The 17632-nt window shown below is 44.5% G+C and overlaps 1 protein-coding gene across 1 annotated transcript; it reads left to right on the top strand.

Moving 5' to 3' along the window:
* The first annotated feature begins 11269 nt into the window (after positions 1-11269).
* KRT6A (keratin 6A) lies at positions 11270-16505 on the top strand. The gene is made up of 9 exons (XM_070369988.1): positions 11270-11848; positions 12769-12983; positions 13326-13386; positions 13523-13618; positions 13746-13910; positions 14356-14481; positions 15275-15495; positions 15713-15747; positions 15859-16505. The coding sequence occupies exons 1-9, from the start codon at positions 11309-11311 to the stop codon at positions 16113-16115; spliced, it is 1716 nt and encodes a 571-aa protein (XP_070226089.1). The 5' UTR covers positions 11270-11308; the 3' UTR covers positions 16116-16505.
* The last annotated feature ends 1127 nt before the right edge of the window (positions 16506-17632 follow it).

Here is a 17632-nt window from a genome sequence, read left to right as displayed (position 1 = left end):
AAATGCTTTCATAATATAAGCTGTTGGGAAGAACTGTTTTTTCAAGATCTACACCCAACCTAGAGATTCACTGAGGGTCCATCTGTCCAGATGTGGTTGGTTCCTTTGATTCACAGGAGGACAGAATGGCCTTGAAAGGAAGGTGACCACTGTGGGTGGTACAGAGACTCCAGGAGGCACGAGGTGTGGATGCTAAAGCCTCTACGATGAAGGAGTCTCTGGAGGGCGTGAAGGGGAAGCTTCCCTGACTTGTAGCTTGTATAGATTGTAGAGCTGTTTGTTGGAGGGGGGCCCATTCAAGGTGGGCTGATTTTGCAAATTGGCTTAAGTCAAATTTGGAAATAAGGAATTTGTTGTCTTGAAGCCTCCAAAAGGCATAGAGATACCTTTTATAGATGTTAGTCCTGTTCTAATAATGTGGGTGCTTACAGGGTCAGTAGTTTATAGTTCCTTAATAGTGTCAGGGATGTAGGGGCCCTTGGATTAGCAAATAATTTCAGGAATTTAATGGAGGTGGCCAGAATTTGCACTATGTGTGGGATCACGGCCCATCCTCTTTCCATGAGCTTGTCTTTACTGATCCTGATGAGGGTGTTTAATGAATCTCTTCGAACAGGAATTCATCAGTGCAATGTTATGCCTGTGCTTCTGGTATGCATTTAAGGTCTTGCCTGCAAAGACAGTGTGTGATGGCAGGGTGGCTGAGGTACCCCATCAGCATGTGGGAGGAGATGGATTGTGCTCCTTCAGAGATGAAAGCACTGTGACAAAGAGGCTGTTGCAATGAGCACTGAACAGAACATTTATCAGCCAAATCCTCAAGAGTGAAATATTTACCACTTGCTGTTTGAACAGAGCCAACAATTTCAGAAATATTGGGTAGGGACCTTAACAGGTATGACAATGGTATTAGGATTTTGGTAACCTACTGTGAGGCATCTTTATTCTTTCCAGGTTTAAAAATAGGCCAAACTGAGTTGTTGAATGGAGAAACAGTGGGCATAATCACCCCTTCTCTAAATATATTCCCTGTAATGGGTTTCAATTTTGAAGGCCCTGTTTTCGTTTACACTGGAGCATATTAACTATACCCAAAAGTCCATGAAGTCCTATTGTTACAAGCCAATTTTCAAGTGTCAGGACTTAATTTAATTTTAGTGTGTTGCTCATTGGATCAGAGTGTCCATGACTACTGTGAGATATATTGGGGGCGGGGGGCAACGAGTGGTAAGATCATGTGAAATCGAGGCAAGTCAGTAGTTCTGATAATTACGGTGAGGCATACTTGTTTGCTCTCACTTTGGTGTTCAATGACTTCTTCAAGATTACAGGGGAACCTTGTTTAAACTTAGTGAGATTACCAGTGAGATAATTTGAGCTCCAGTATGGATTAAGGCCATGAAGATTGGCCAACTGGTGTATTTCCGCAGACATTAAAGTCAATTTAGAACCTATGTGGTAGAAGTGCAGAGCCAGTACACATCCCTTTTGATCTTTTTGATGTATAAATTCTTTTTGTAAATTTCAGATTTCCAATTGGATCAAATTGTGTGTGTGTGTGTGTGTCTGTTTGTTTCCTCCCCGTTTTCAGGTTTATTTCTTTCCTTGCTTCCTCACTCTGATTCTCTTCCTTCCTTCTTTCCTTCCTCCCTCTCTCCTCCCACTTCCCTCTTCCCTCCCTTGCCATGCCCCCTCTCTTTTCTAGGGTTACTAGATTTACTTATGAGAGGAATTCTTGCTACCCTGCTCATATATATACATTTCTTCCTTCAGAAGGCCTCAAATCAGTATCATCAGGGTTTGAGACTTTTCCCACAGTTGGTTTAACCGCTTACTTGTGCCACCAGGGTGCCCAATGTATTTTCCTTGGGAAAATACAATTTTGTATATGGGGAAATACAAATACAAGAAGAGGATTTTCTTGGCAACAGAGGCATAGGCAGCAGCAGCAGCAGCAAAGCATTTTGTAGGGTTCTCGTACACTATTTAAGACTTCCCTGGTGGTTCAGATGCTAAAGTGTCTGTCTACAATGTGGGAGACCCGGGTTCGATTCCTGGGTTGGGAAGATCCCCTGGAGAAGGAAATAGCAATCCACTCCAGGACTATTGCCTAGAAAATCCCATGGACAGAGGAGCCTGGTAGGCTACACTCCATGGGGTTGCAAAGAGTCGGACACGACCGAGCAGCATTTTGTAGGGTTCTCATACACTATTTTCCTTTAAGTGTGTGGTCTCAGTATGCTACAGTGTAAGTGCTCTTCCACCCGATGAGTGATCACCTGATAGGATCATATATTGCACAGTCTTTCCCCTGAGTACTTCATAGAATGCGGGCCAATGCCTACTTAAGACACTCAAAAGTCTTCACAGGACAAGAGTCATTCCCTTGAGCTTGGCGTCAGTCATTGTTTATAAAGGAATCAAGACACACAATTCAATATGAGACACACAAATAGGTCTGGGCTGAGACACGTGACACTTTAAGGAGGGCTCCAGTCCCATAATTGTCTCCAAATGACACTGACTGAAGCTTCTGATATAGGTCAGCTAAGTCTATAACAGAGGCCGTGATAGAATTCAGCAAATGTAGCACAAAGCAGAACAGCTCAAGTGCAAGCTTGACAGAAGGTGGCAACACAGCTCAGAGAGCCCACTAGCCAGAATGCAGCAGCTCAGAGTGCACACTGCCATGCTGCAAGCCAAAACAAGAAAGATCCCAGTGATAGCAGTCATCATCTAGACATCTTGCTCACAACACCAATTATTGTGAACACCCTCACTCAAAATGTAGTTCCACTCTTGAGACTGATGACTTCACACACATACACACAGATGATATGAAAATGACATTACTCACATAACAGGGTGTTCTGAAAAGAGCAGGGCAGGCTTCCCAAGCGCGTTCACTATTGTTTAAAAGAGACCAGAGTGGGTTTTTTATGGTGATTAGGGATGGGGCCAGGCCAAGGAACCCCGCACATACTTCGAAATTTCCACTAGTTATAAAGAAGGGATCACCCGGGCTTTCTTACCAGTTTTCTCAGGTGTAGGTAGAAGGGGAAGGGCAATGGGTGGGGCTTAGAAGCTGTCAACATTCATCAGAGTAGAAAGAATGAAATTGTACAATATACGTTCATATCAAAAATATAAACAAATCAGAAATGAATAGCGGATAACTGGCTATACCCCCAATACAAAATAAAAAATTTAAAGGGTGAAAAAAATTAAAACCTTCTGCTCTGCAAAAGATATTGTCAAGAGAATGAGAAATCAAGCCACAAACTAGGAGAAAGTATCTGCAAAATATATATCCTTTAAAAAAGACTGTTATCTGAAATATAAAGAGCTCTTGAAACTCAACAATAAGAAAACTAATAACCCAATTAGAAAATAGGCTAAAGATCTTAGCAGATACTTCACCAAAGAAAATATACAGATGGCACATAAGCATATGAAAAAAAATGCTCACATCATTTTCATTAGGGAAATTCAAGTTAAAGTAATGACATACTACTTCACACCACTAGAATGGTAAAAATGCAAAACTCTGAGAATACCAAATGCTGTCCAGAACGTAGAATGAGAACTCTCATTCACTGTTGGCCAGAATGCAAAATGATACAGCCACATTGGAGTCAATTTGGGCATTTCTTAAAAAACATACTCTTACCGTGCACCCCAGCAGTTGCACAAATTAGTATTTATCCAAGTGAGCTGAAGTTTTGTTCACACGAAAACCGGTTATGTGATGTTTATAGCAGTATAGATTCATTAACTGTAAAAAATGTACCACTCTGGTGTGGGATGTTGATGGTGGGGAAGGCTATGCATGTGAAGGGTCAGGGAACCTGTACTTTAAGCTCAATTTTGCTGTGAACCTAAAACAGCTTTAAAAATTGAAGTGTATTTTAAAAATGATTCAATCATTTTAGAAAACACAGACATTTACTTGTGTGTAAGTGTGTGTGTGAGAGAGAGGAATGGAATTTACTTCGGTTCTGGTTATGTACGCACACCGTGTGCCTGGCTGGACTGGTTGCGCATTTCCTGCTGATGCAACTATATTCCCAGGCATTTATTTAAGCAAAATGAAAACATACGTCAACCCAAAAAACTCACAAGTATGCTTACAACTGTTTTATGGAAGGAAACTTCAAACTGGAAATATTTTAGGAAGCCATCAGTCAAAATGGGTAAAGAAACTGTGGTTTGTTCATACAGTGGTATTTCACTCAGTAATAAAAAAGGATGAACTACCAATATTCACAGCCATCTGGATGAATCTCAAAAACATTTTGCTGACTGAAAAAATCTAGACACACAAATATATACATATATATTTATAAATATGTACGTATAGGCTGTATGATTCCATTTATATAAAATTCTAAAATAAATTAATTCAAGGTATAAACATCAACACAGTGATTGTTTAGGGGCAGTGGGCTTAAAGAGAAAGAGCACAAAAGAATTTTCTGGAGAAATGGAGATGTTATATATCTTGATATTGTGTGGATACTGAAGTGTACAAATTTGTCAAAATTGATTGAATGCTACACTTGAGATCTGTGCTTTTCACTCTATATAAATTATACCTCAAGAAACAAAAAAAAGTTAAGACAAAGAATATTTCATGTTTCAAGTTTCTAAAGGGGAAATGGGAAAGAAAAAAGTAAATTGGGAATGGAATCTAGATTAGCCAAATCAACAGTTTCTGCCACAGATTCAAACTTTTCTAGCCATCTTAAGCGCTCTTCTGGGCCTATCAGAAAAACCCAAGGTATTTTCAGGGAGTGGCTGAGGGAAGAGCAGAGGAAAGGAGGTTAAATGTATCAGATCCCCCTGAGGCCTCCTGTGCAATGTTAGGTGTGCAGACTTGTGTCGGAATATCAATGATCTGTCACTAATTCCAACCCCAGGCCTAAAATGAGATTATAAAGGATTAACAAATGGAAGTAGCCACTGAATGCCAAGAAATCTTGGAAGAGATGGAGGCGTGTTTGCTTTCTAGGACATTCAGATGATTTTGAGATGAATTTTTTTTTGGGGGGGGAAAGAATTACTCCAGATCATCCTGAATTGGTAGGAGGAATTATCCAGCACATTCATAATTAATCAATATTTTCTCTTTACTAAAATGAAGGGAGTTTAATCAGAAGACAGAGGTAGTAAGACATCAGGCATAAGGCGGCATCTCATCCGATCATGTTACTTGAGTCAAATACTCGGTGTGTCTTATTAAAGTGTTGGAGTATTTTCGCCCAACTATACTTTTCTTTTAATAACACAGTATAGTGAGGTGGCTGCTGCAGAAGTGAGGAGGTGAAAACCAGGAGCTCAAAGAGGAAATAAGAAGGGAGACAGGGATGCTAGGCAGGCAGTGGAGAGAGAAAGAAACGAGTCCACTGGGAGTTCTTGGACACTTTCTTGGTCCCCCTTGGAGCCCTGGTTTGACTGCCTCTAACCCCTGTTCTTACTGAGAACTGAGGACACATGATGAAGGAGCATCTGGCTCCTTGTCCTCTCTCCATGCTTTTTTTTGCTGCTTATCCTACCCATGCTCCACACTAGCCCTGGAGTTCAGCCTGTTCTCTCCCCATCCTTACAGCTTCTCTAAAACACTTCTCACCTCTCGCATCGCTATTGCCTCAGAGCATCAAAATGCCTCACTCACAAGATATCCATTGCTCTTCCTCCAGCTAGTTTCCCCACATTGATTAGGAAAGCCAGGGGTTGTCTCTTCATCCAAATACGCCCTTCAGTCCCAGCCCAATGATGTACTTATCCGTGACTTACACTTTCAAGTACAAATACCTACCCAATACCAGTATAGGGTATTGTATAGGGCGAGTTGAAAAGAAATGGACACTTTAAAAAATGTATAACTCAGTAACTAGGTTTTATAAGAACATGTACTAAAATCAGTTGAAGGGAATAATCAGGTTTTTTTTTTTCTTTCTATAACTGTACAAACACTCAATTTGTGTCCCTCAGGGCACACGACATGCCCCAATTCTGTAAGCTAATATCACACCCCAATTTATTCCAGACCTTTTGCTGCATATTGCTTCTGGTTGTTGAAATGGCAGCCACAATGCTTCCCTTCATCTCCTCCAGGCTATGAAGAAGAGGTTGGAAAAATACAAGGTTCTTGACTTATCCCACTGGAAGTCACGTGGAATGACATCTCGGGATTTGGGATCAATACTTTGAACTAAGCAATCCACTGAGCATGGTGGAGGTGTTTTCCATCATCTCTGGACCCCCAGATCAACCTATGGTTGAGCCCCATCCTGCTGGAAGAAGGAGTTGACAGAAACTATCTGCAGCCGTGGATAAAGCCACGGAGATAATCATATCCAGATATGTGACCTTTCACTGCGTTCTCTGCCAAATATGGGTGGTCTGTCAGTGTGAAAATTGAGAAGGGGGACATTCTACCATACATGTTCATAAACAGCCTGGTTACTAAGTAATATAATTTTGAAAGTTTCAGTATTTTCTGAACCGCTCTGTAAATCATAGAAGGCTGCACTTTCCACTCCAACTTTGGTGCTGAGACAGGCTGGGACCTGGGACCCTTTGTTTGCACCTGGACAAACAGCTTCCATGGCAACAAAATACAAAGAAACTAAAAGAGATTAAAAATAACTGTGCACATTGGCAGTTGAGGTAAATTATGAACAACTAGATACAAAAAAGACCAAAACACACCCCAACTGCCACTTCTGAAAACCTAGAGCAAAAGCAGAGTGTGCGTGCTCTCTGCACACAACATCACCAGTGGCGGGGGAGGCAAACCACCCAAGCCACCCCTCCAGCCGGACCCCTGGACACACCCCTTCTCTCACCCCCTTTAAGGAACCAGCTGGCCCCTGGGTTAACAAGGAAACCTATTACTTGTTTTCACTCTCCCCTGCTGCAGTAGGAGCCCCAGGAAAGCTTTGCCTGAATTTCTTGTCTGACCTCTGATCAGTTTCTACTGATTAAGAAGGCCAAGAACCCTGATCAGCAACAGAGCTCCTGTCCCCATCCTTCACACATATGGCTGCATGTTTTTCTCTTTCGATGGGTGCTCCCCAGGGACAGGATTATGTCTGGGATTCCCTTGGAAAGACATCATCCCACATTGGGGTTTGTAGCATTAGGATCAGGAATCCTACTCTGGAGTTTGCAGGATTAGGGACTTAGTCTTGAGTTTTTGATGGAATGTGACAATGGCCCGTTCCTCCTTCTCATATGTCAGCTCCACCCAGGGAGGCAGAAAGACAAAGCAAATCTTCTTGATGCAGACTTGCCATGGGCTCAGGCGTCAGGGGATCCCTCTTGCCTTTCTCCATGCTGGGAAAAAAATGCAAAGAGTACACACAGGTTAATCCCTGGACCATAGAACAAAAGCCTTCCTCATTCCATGGCCATCAAAGACAGCACCAGCCTGCATAGAGGCTCCCTGGGCACAGAGTAGAGCCTGGACTTGGCAGCCTGCTGGGGAGGAGGCTGGCTATTGTCAGAGTTACTCACGCTGCTTTGCTTTAGTTTCTCTCACATAGCTGCCTGAACGATCACTCTTTGTTTTAATCTTATTATGACGGTCTGGCTTCCCCACCCTGCTCCTCTGGGAAACTATAACTCCCTTAGGCTCCATTATGGGACATGATTCAGGATCACTGAAGAGATTTCATCTGGGAAGTCAATTCTCTAACCATCCAGTGGGTTCCCACTGCCTATGAATACAACCCTCTCCTGGGCACTAAAGCAGGGGAAGAGCGCAGAGGACCAGACTCGGGAAGTGGAAAGAGGTACAGTTTAGTCCAGGAGGCAGTCTGTGAATGGTTAGGGGACACAGCACACCTCCCACACCCAAAGAGAGAAAATCAGGGGCAAATGAACCAAGCTCAAACTTGACCTTATAAGGGTGGTGGGACTGGGAAAAGAAGGACAGGAATGGATCTGTCACAGGGTCTTTCCTCTCTGACTCCCCTCTCCACTGAATTTCTTGTCTGGCCTCTGATCAGTTTCTACTGATTAAGAAGGCCACCTCCACTGTCTCTGGAGCCCTCATCATCTCTCATGAGTCCTGTCAGCAGACCTCACTGAGGGTCAGGGTCCCTGGAATTGGTTCCCAGGACATCATTCCCTGGAAGGTGGTGATGGAGATTTGGGGGAAAAAAGACTTTATATATGTAGTCTTATATATATATATATTAGAACATATATATATAGACAGAGTATATATTAGAGCATGCTGCTGCTGCTGCTGCTAAGTCGCTTCAGTCATGTCCGACTCTGTGCGACCCCATAGACAGCAGCCCACCAGGCTCCCCCGTCCCTGGGATTCTCCAGGCAAGAACACTGGAGTGGGTTGCCATTTCCTTCTCAATATTAGAGCATATGTATGTTCTAATATAGTAATCTAATATAGTATAATAGAATATATATATCATATTAGAGAATATATATATATATATATATATGACTTATACATCTACCGGCAGGAGACATACTTGTGTCAGAAAATGAAAGAAACACTATGCTTTACATTGCTGGTGCTGTCTAGTACACAGGCCAAACCGCATTGGATAATACGTTGCAGTTAAATCATCCTCTGAGAGGCCCCTTACTAATATGGCACAGACCAGCAATGCTGGTTGCATTTCCTCCCCCTTCATAGACAAGTACAGGCTGCTCCTGTGTTCAGTTCTTGAAGTGAATGTGAGGTTTCTTCTGCAACTGAATTATATACTTCATTTGAGAGTGAGACACACAGTCCTAAAAGAGGAACAGATCTGATCACCTATGCCGGTTGATAGAAGCCTGTTCCGGTGTGCACAGCCCAGACAAGGACCCAGCAGAGGGTGGTGCAGGGGAACTTGACTCCACAGGAAGGAGAGGGCAGCCTGCCAGACTTCTTTCAAGGACTTGGATTCTCCCTCCCTCTGACCACCGGTTTTCTTCCAGCCCCTTGGGCAGGGAGCCTCATCTGCTCTGGAGTAGGACTCTCCTCTGACTGCTGCAGTGAGTGCCAGCAAGCTTGCAAATCATATTTCTGATCTCATGCCTCTGCATGGCCTCTGGCAACACTCAGCAAACTTTTACCTGTGGCTTTTGGTCCTTACTAATGTGGTACAAACCGGCAATGCTGGTTGCATTTTCTTCCCCTTCATAGACACTTACACATTGCTTCTGTGTTCAGTTCTTAAAGCTTCTTGTGGATTCCTGAACACACGAAGCTTCTTCATACTTCCATTATAATGACGATATTAGCTCATCTTCGTTGAGAACTTATGCACGCACAGAGTGCAGAGACCTTTACATGAATTATTTCACATAATCCTCACAGCACTGTGAGATAGGTACTATTTTCATCCCCAGTTTACAGCTCTAAAAATGAGTAATTTGCATAAAGATGCACACGAGCCTGTGAGCCTAAGTACCTTGCTTGTCTCAAGAGCTCTTGCTCTTAGCCAGGGGTTGGCAAATTTTTCTTTAAAGGGCCATCTAATAAATCTTTTAAGTTTTGCTGGTCACACACCATTCTGTTGCAACCACTACTCAACTCTCCTATTACAATGTGAAAGCAGAAACAGACATGGGACATTGACATAGACACAGGGCATTGGAAAAACAGGATGTCGCTCCAACTTGACTTGCTAGCCCTTCCTACCCATCCCGGCCTCATTCATGTCAAGCTTAAAGACTTTATCTCAAGAAAGTAGCTCAGAAAACCATGCCATGGGAAGGAAAACTTCTTTCTCAGAATTGGGTGGAAGAATACTTCTTGGTAAGGCATTGTGCAACCAGGGTGGAGGAAGAGGAGCTGCTTCCATGGCCTTGAGAAGGTATCTCTTTCCTGCCAGATGCCGAATAAGCACTTCTTTACGTAGGGAATGCCCTGCTCCCCTGGAAACTGCCTCCATAACACTGGAGAGATTGAATTGCTTATAAAATAGTCACAAGAGCTTTTCTCAGGCTCATCTCAGTGTGGGAGTTTGTCTTTCCTCCTCTGGCTGTCCATTTAATCAAATAGTCTTATAAAGCACCCTGTCTACAATTGCTCTCAATACTCCTCCATAGTGCTTAATTTATGGACTAAAACAATCAATCTCCTTCCCCCTTAAACCAAGCACCATGATCACTTGGCAGCCTTCCCTCCCTCTAAGAATGTGTCTGGAGATTTAAGATTTCAAGCACTGAGATTAGGAATATAAATTTGAAAGTTACTTGTGACATCATCACACCTGTAAAGACACATTTTTATGATTCACTGTTTCTATATGCCCCTCAACTTTCTGTACACACCCCATTAAGGTGTCTGATCTTGACTCCTAAGAAATGTCAGAATCTATGAGAATATAAATTCAGTGAATTCCCTTAATGATTTTTGTCCTACTCATTTTAGATTCTCAAAATTAAGTTCTAAGTGAACATTCCAAAAAACTGGAGAAAAGGGTGGCTATGAATTCCATTTGGTAGGAAAAAAAAAATGTCCACAGTCACCACCTCAATGGGAAAGCAAACACTGGGGAGGAAGGTGCAGGCATGGCTAGAAACCATGAGAAGTCAGCTTTTTGGGCAGAGTGGACTTGGGTGATCTCTTATCCTATATCATGAAACTGCCAATTCCACACAAGACAAGCTTGTTCTTATGCTGTAAAAACTCATCTCCTTTGTCCATCTTGCCTTTCAAAGGAGTGTCATGTCCCCAGAGTAGCCCCCAATTCCCAGGCCAGGCCACCAGGAAGGCAATCAGGAGATCCAGAAGGACATGTTCAAACATGGCCCAAAACCACCGCAAGCCACTTCTTGCTCAGACCACAGGGCAAATGCCTATTAACCCTCAGAGACAGTTCAACCTTATGGGAAGGGTGGTGTGAGTGGAGAAGAAAACTTGTGTGGGAAGGGGGCAAGAGAAGAGTGTCTGAGTAAGCAGAAGGAGGGGACAATTATCACAGATCAGCTCCTTGTCTCCTTTGTTTGAGAACATGACTAACCCATGACTTCAGTGAATTTACATCCAGTGGTATTGTGTTGGGATCAAGTCAAGGCTAGAAGCCAGAAGAATTTCTCCATGACTAAAGGAAACCAAAGAAGCAATATTCATACTTCATACCTTTCTAGAGGCAGGGGGTGATCTCACTATTTGTAAAGCCCAGCCCTTCCTAATCTGCAGGCTCACCTTCCAGGACTGAGCCCGGCCCATTTTTTCCATATATAAGCTGCTGCCGGGAAGCTCCTCTCATAGATCTGCTCCTTTCAGCTCTGCTTTCCACCTCTCACACCCTTCTCAACCTATTCTTCTTCAGGAACCATGTCTTACAAATCCACTGTGAAGACCCAAAGCATCAGCCGTAAAGGCTTCAGTGCCGGCTCAGCCAGAGTCCCTGGGGTGTGCCGCTCTGGCTTCAGCAGCGTGTCCCTGTCCCGCTCCAGGGGCAGTGGTGGCCTCGCTGGAGTGTGTGGAGGAGCTGGCTTTGGCAGCCGCAGCCTCTATGGCCTGGGGGGCTCCAAGAGGATCTCCATCGCAGGGGGCAGCTGTGCCATCGGTGGTGGCTATGGCGGCAGAATTGGAGTTGGCTATGGCTTCGGAGGTGGAGCCGGGAGTGGATTTGGTTTTGGTGCTGGGGCTGGTAGTGGCTTTGGGCTCGGTGGTGGAGCTGGCTTCGGAGGTGGCTTCGGTGGTCCTGGCTTCCCTGTGTGCCCCCCTGGAGGCATCCAAGAGGTCACCGTCAACCAGAGTCTCCTGACTCCCCTCAACCTGCAAATCGACCCCACCATCCAGCGGGTGAGGACTGAGGAGCGGGAGCAGATCAAGACCCTCAACAACAAGTTTGCCTCCTTCATCGACAAGGTGAGCTGGGAGCATCTGCCCCAATGGGGATTGCAGAGTGCCCAAGAGAGACCCAACCAATGTCTTACCAGAGGGAGCCTTGGGATTTTCAAGAGAGAGGGGACTCAGGCTAGCTCTCCACTGGGATGCAGGGCAGGACCACATCATGTGGACCACAGGCAGAAGGTGATGGTAACCATTTACAATTACTGATCTCTTAAATGTCTTCCATAATTGTGAGGGAAGCATTCACAATTCTTGATAACCCTGAAGCAAAGAAATGAAATGAAAGAATGGAATGAGTTAGCTTGATCTGTTGAACAGTATAAGAAATAAAAAAGGGAATTACAGTGGGAAAATGTACTTCAGCCTTAGTTGAGCTGGTGGGTGTAGGGGCAGAAGGAAAGAAAATTTTAAAAAAATAGAAATTTCGGGGGAAAAAAGACTCAAAAATATGTGAATATCCATAGAAATACTCAACTTGTAGAACCAGATCATAAGCACTAAGAGAGTTTATTTTAGAGGGACTCATACTCTAAATAGGAAACAGGATTAAATCCAATTATTAATAGGATTGGAATTTAATCATTAGATTATAGACATTTTAACATCTCTTTAACTGAAATATGCTCTTTAAAAACCTCTGTGCAATATATGAGAGAAATATGAGTTTTAAATTACATTTGTGATTGTGCTTATCAAAAGGAAGAACAGAAAGGTGAAAAGTCACTGACAGACGTCTCTGGAATAGAGAGGGAGGGAACATCTGACAGCTCACTGGGGAAACTCAGCCATGAGACCTGTGTGGTGTGAAGCTAAAAAGTCAGGGGAGCAGAACTGTCAGCCTCTGTACAGGCTCTGGAGCAGCCTAGCACCACCGAGACCACCAGATCAGCCTGGGGACTTGTCAACTCACAGATAACTGTCTTGTCTTCCTGCAGGTCCGATTCCTGGAGCAGCAGAACAAGGTCCTGGACACCAAGTGGGCCCTGCTGCAGGAGCAGGGCACCAAGACCGTGAGGCAGAACCTGGAGCCTTTGTTCGAGCAGTATATCAACAACCTCAGGAGACAGCTGGATAGTATCCTTGGGGAGAGAGGCCGCCTGGACTCGGAGCTCAGGGGGATGCAGGACACGGTGGAGGACTTCAAGAACAAGTGAGTGACAGGAGACAGAAAGGCTCAGTTTCCTGAAGCCCACATTTCAAGCTAATTATATGATCAGGTTCAAATGAGGGCATGATCTTAGTAAAACATGTCCATGAAAATGAAACCACAATTCTTACCTAAACACAAACTCTGGAAAACATAAGGGCCATGCAGGTAGATGGGGAGAGTAATGGGGTAAATAATATAGTGACCACAAAATTCACCTTTGAAGCTTACTGGCAGGAAAGTCCCATTTGCATATATCCATTCTGGGAAGTTGAAATTCCAAGCTGCTTTTTCTGTATCATCTTCACCCCTGACTCAATTAGATTTTATCCTTTCTAATTCCAGATATGAAGATGAAATCAACAAGCGCACAGTAGCAGAGAATGAATTTGTGAATCTGAAGAAGGTGAGATGAGTCAGATCAGGCATTCTGGTTTCTTTGCTGAAGGGGAAGACTGAGAAAAGTGTGTCAGGGAGACTAAAAGAGGAGCAGACTGGGCAGGAGGGCTCATCTGATCTCAGCCTGTTGGCTTCTTCCCTAGGATGTAGATGCTGCTTACATGAACAAGGTTGAACTACAGGCCAAGGTAGACGCTCTCACAGATGAGATCAACTTCCTAAGAACCTTCTATGACGCAGTAAGCATCTTTTCACATTCTGCTTTATTGATTACACTGAGATTTGCAAAGGGTGGAAAATCTCTGGCTGGGTATACCTCTCTAAACATCATGACCAAAGATGATCGGATGATCTCTTGTTCTGCAGGAACTGGCTCAGATGCAAACCCACATCTCAGACACTTCTGTGGTCCTCTCCATGGACAACAACCGCAACCTGGACCTGGACAGCATCATTGCTGAAGTCAAAGCCCAATATGAGGAGATCGCTCAGAGGAGCCGGGCTGAGGCTGAGTCCTGGTACCAGTCCAAGGTGAGTGGTGAGGTGGCAGCTGATGAATCCCTGTGCCTCCTCTGTGAACATCAATGAGGCTGTAGACTTCAGTGGGGAAACTACAACTAAGAAGTGGGGGCCTCTCAGGGTAGACCTTTTGGGTAATTATGCCCGAGTCTCGTAGGTCAAAGACCCAAATGTAGGACAAAAGCTACTGTAGATAAAGGCAGAGTGATCTTTGCTTTAGATTTACCCTGATGCTGGTTCTCAGCAAGAGTACAGAACATTGCTTGTCCTGAAGAGAACCAGTCAGTCAGTGGCACTACCAAGGACAGTATGTGATGGGTACACAGTGTCAATGACCTAGTAACACCAATTTTCATACAATGTCTTGTGGAGAAACCATTAGTTTTGATTTGAGAAAACCTTGATTAGTGTCCTGGGAAGCCCATGGACAGCCCCCTCGTCTCCCTCTGGTTTACAGTACGAGGAGCTGCAGGTGACGGCGGGCAGACACGGGGATGACCTGCGCAACACGAAGCAGGAGATCTCTGAGATCAACCGTGTGATCCAGAGGCTGAGATCTGAGATTGACCACGTCAAGAAGCAGGTACGGAGGGGTCCACAGAGCAGAAAAGCATAGTTTCCTTCCTAGACCATCAGGTATCATCAACCATCATGTGGGAAATTTCTGGGCATCATGAGGGAAAAACAAGAAGAGCTCCCTCAGGTTAGAGATACGGAGCCCAGCTTACAAGCAGGAAACAAACTCAGGACAGACCAATTCCCACTGGTCAATGGGACAAAGATACAGTCTAGAGGCATTAAAATGAGATCCTGAAAGGGGAATGATTGATTTGTGAATACAAGACACATGTAGGCAAGGAAATTTTCAGGTCAGAAAGTGTGAAGAAGACTGCTGCAAATATGCTCAGATTCAACATGAAAAAGAAGCTGAGAAAAGGCACAGGACAAATGAGGGTTACCCAAGACTGTAAAGTGGAAGGAAGGCAAGGTCTCAAGAGTTTGAGATGAAATCGTCTTCTCAGTGAGAATGTTTGTGGTTTTGTACAAGTTATTATACATCCAAATAAACTTACCTAAACTGTCAACATTCAAAACAGAGCAGTAGTTCCATTTCTTTCCATGTCCTCTGGCTTTATTCTGCTGTGGCATCTCCCAACCCCATCCTCACTGATATGGTTAACACAGAGGGAAATAGGTTTTTATTAGGGACACTGAGACTAGTTAAGGTTTGTAGTTTGAAGAAAGATTGGACAACGAATCAAACCTCCTTTTCCACGAGATCTGGGCTCTAGAGCTCTTCCTCACTGGGAAAGTAGAACTATGTTTCCTCTCCCCTGGAGTCCAGATTCAGGTTCCTCTGCCCTCCTCTCCTCTAGTGTGCCAGCTTGCAATCTGCCATCGCCGACGCCGAGCAGCGTGGGGAGCTGGCCCTCAAGGATGCCAGGAGCAAGCTGGCTGACCTGGAGGACGCCCTGCAGAAGGCCAAGCAGGACATGGCCCGGCTGCTGAAGGAGTATCAGGAGCTCATGAATGTCAAGCTGGCCCTGGACGTGGAGATTGCCACCTACAGAAAGCTGCTGGAAGGCGAGGAGTGCAGGTGAGTAACTCACACAGCCTCCGCAATCATCTGGCTCCATCTCCAAGAAGTCCTGCCAATGAGCCCAAGTGGAAGGCGCTCTAGCGGTGGTCATAGTGCTACTCCCAGGAGAGCACTGAGAAGGCAGGGTCCAGGGGACTCTCCTCACACGGAGGTTTCCCATGCGGGGCCAGCTGTGGCTCTGGGTCTCATTGTGGCTGTGTCTTCTCTCTCCTAGGCTGAGTGGGGAAGGCGTTGGACAAGTCAACATCTGTAAGTACCTTCACCTGCCCCCATCCCTTGCCCCTGTGTCCCTCTGACTGGACTCTGTGTGGCAGAGTGAGCTCACCATCTTGTCCTGACCTTGTCCCTTTGCCTCCACAGCTGTGGTGCAGTCCACTGTCTCTGGTGGCTATGGTGGTGCTGGTGGCTATGGTGGTGCCAGTGGTCTCGGCAGTGGCTTAGGCGTGAGTGGAGGAAGTGGCTACTCCTACAGCAGCGGTCACAGCCTTGGAGGTGGCTTCAGTTCTGGCAGTGGCAGAGCCATAGGATGTGGCTTCGGCTCCTCTGGGGGCAGCAGTTCCACCATCAAATACACCACCACCACCTCCTCCTCCAGCAGGAAGGGCTACAAGCACTGAAGTCCTGTCATGGGCTCAAGCTCCCACAATGTCTCAGGCTCCCTCTCCAGTTTCACCGCCCTCTCCTCCAATTATTTCCTCTCTTCTGCTCCCTTCTTCTCTTACTCCTTGAGTTAGAACTGAAGTTACTTAGTGCCCTTATCTTCTCTCTCCCAAAACCTGTTACCCATGAGGTTCCCTTGTTCAGCATTGGAAGGTCACTTCTTGAGTCCTACTCCATAACAGGGCAATCCCACTTGCTTTCCACTGGCCCAGGAGATCCCATCTCAGAGGTGTTATGTTCCTCCCTTGCAGTGATTACTAAAGTACAAGTGACTGGTTCTTTGATGTACAGGGTTTGTATCCCTGTGGTGCTTCCTCTGCTCTTTTCTCTTTTAGCAACTTGTATTGCTAAATAAAGCAGATTTATAATATAATGTGTGGTTTCATATAGCCTTTCTTTGTCACCAGTGGTTCTTGAGGTTTTCATCTGATAAATGCCTTCTTGGGAATGAAGCATATGCCCAGTCCCCATGTGCTTCACTCTCCTTGTTTAGATAAATTCAAGAAACAGCAGTTTAGCATCCTGATGCTCAGCAGTCCTCCCACAACACTTTGGCATGCGGAGTGGAAAGGATCTGGTTCCATCATCATAGTAAAGTCTGGTTTTACTGCTTGGATCAGGTCTCAGCAGTTTAGTTTCTCTGACTTGTCTTCGTGATTCTACCTCCTTCTGCACCTGTTGTCATTCATCAACCTCAGAGAATCATATTACAGTTTAATTAGATCAGAAGAACACTGACTAGAGGGTAAGATGTTTGATATATTCTAAAATGCCTCATGACCAAGAAACTGTGCCTGACAACATGTATCAGGAGTAATTCAAATGCCCACATTCCTCAATTGAAAGTATGCTTCTAGCAGTGTATCCTGAGGAAACAGTACAAATACAAGAACTTGTACTTCTGGGGTATGAATCCCAATAAACTTTCTTCCAGGAAATATTGGAAACACTGGTTAATTTCAGGATCCACAGACTCAGAAACAAAATGCAAGTGCCAATTTTTTGAAGGGTGGAGACAAAATAGGAATGGGAAGGCCTTTTTCCTCACCCCAAAAGCCTCTCACAGAGACTCAAAGAAGTCGAGTCTTTGCTGCTCCAAAGACATGGTCTTGAAACCTCTCTCAGCTGTGTCTTGGCTTCCTTTGACTGCTATGAATGGGAAAGGAAATGTCAGGATACAGTGCAAGGTAGATCAGTCATCTTCTTCCTGAGAGCCAGTCATTGTTTTGTCCATGTCCCTAATTCCAGGTTTATACCTCTGGAGAATTCCACCTAATACCTTTAGGAATTAAAGTTCCCTTCTGAGGAATCAAGAAGATACAGGAGATTCTAGAAATCAAGGAGATTCTAGGAATGGGGTGAAAGATATACTAAAAGATGATCTTGGAGCATCCTTTAGTGCCAAAAAGTGAAGAAATAGTAAAAAAAAAAAAAAAGACACTGTAAGAACTCTTAGTAGCCAAAGTGGAACAAC

The sequence above is a fragment of the Bos mutus genome, chromosome 5 (genome assembly GCF_027580195.1).
Source record: "Bos mutus isolate GX-2022 chromosome 5, NWIPB_WYAK_1.1, whole genome shotgun sequence".
Lineage (NCBI taxonomy): Eukaryota > Metazoa > Chordata > Mammalia > Artiodactyla > Bovidae > Bos > Bos mutus.
This window is presented reverse-complemented; position numbering and strand designations above follow the sequence as displayed.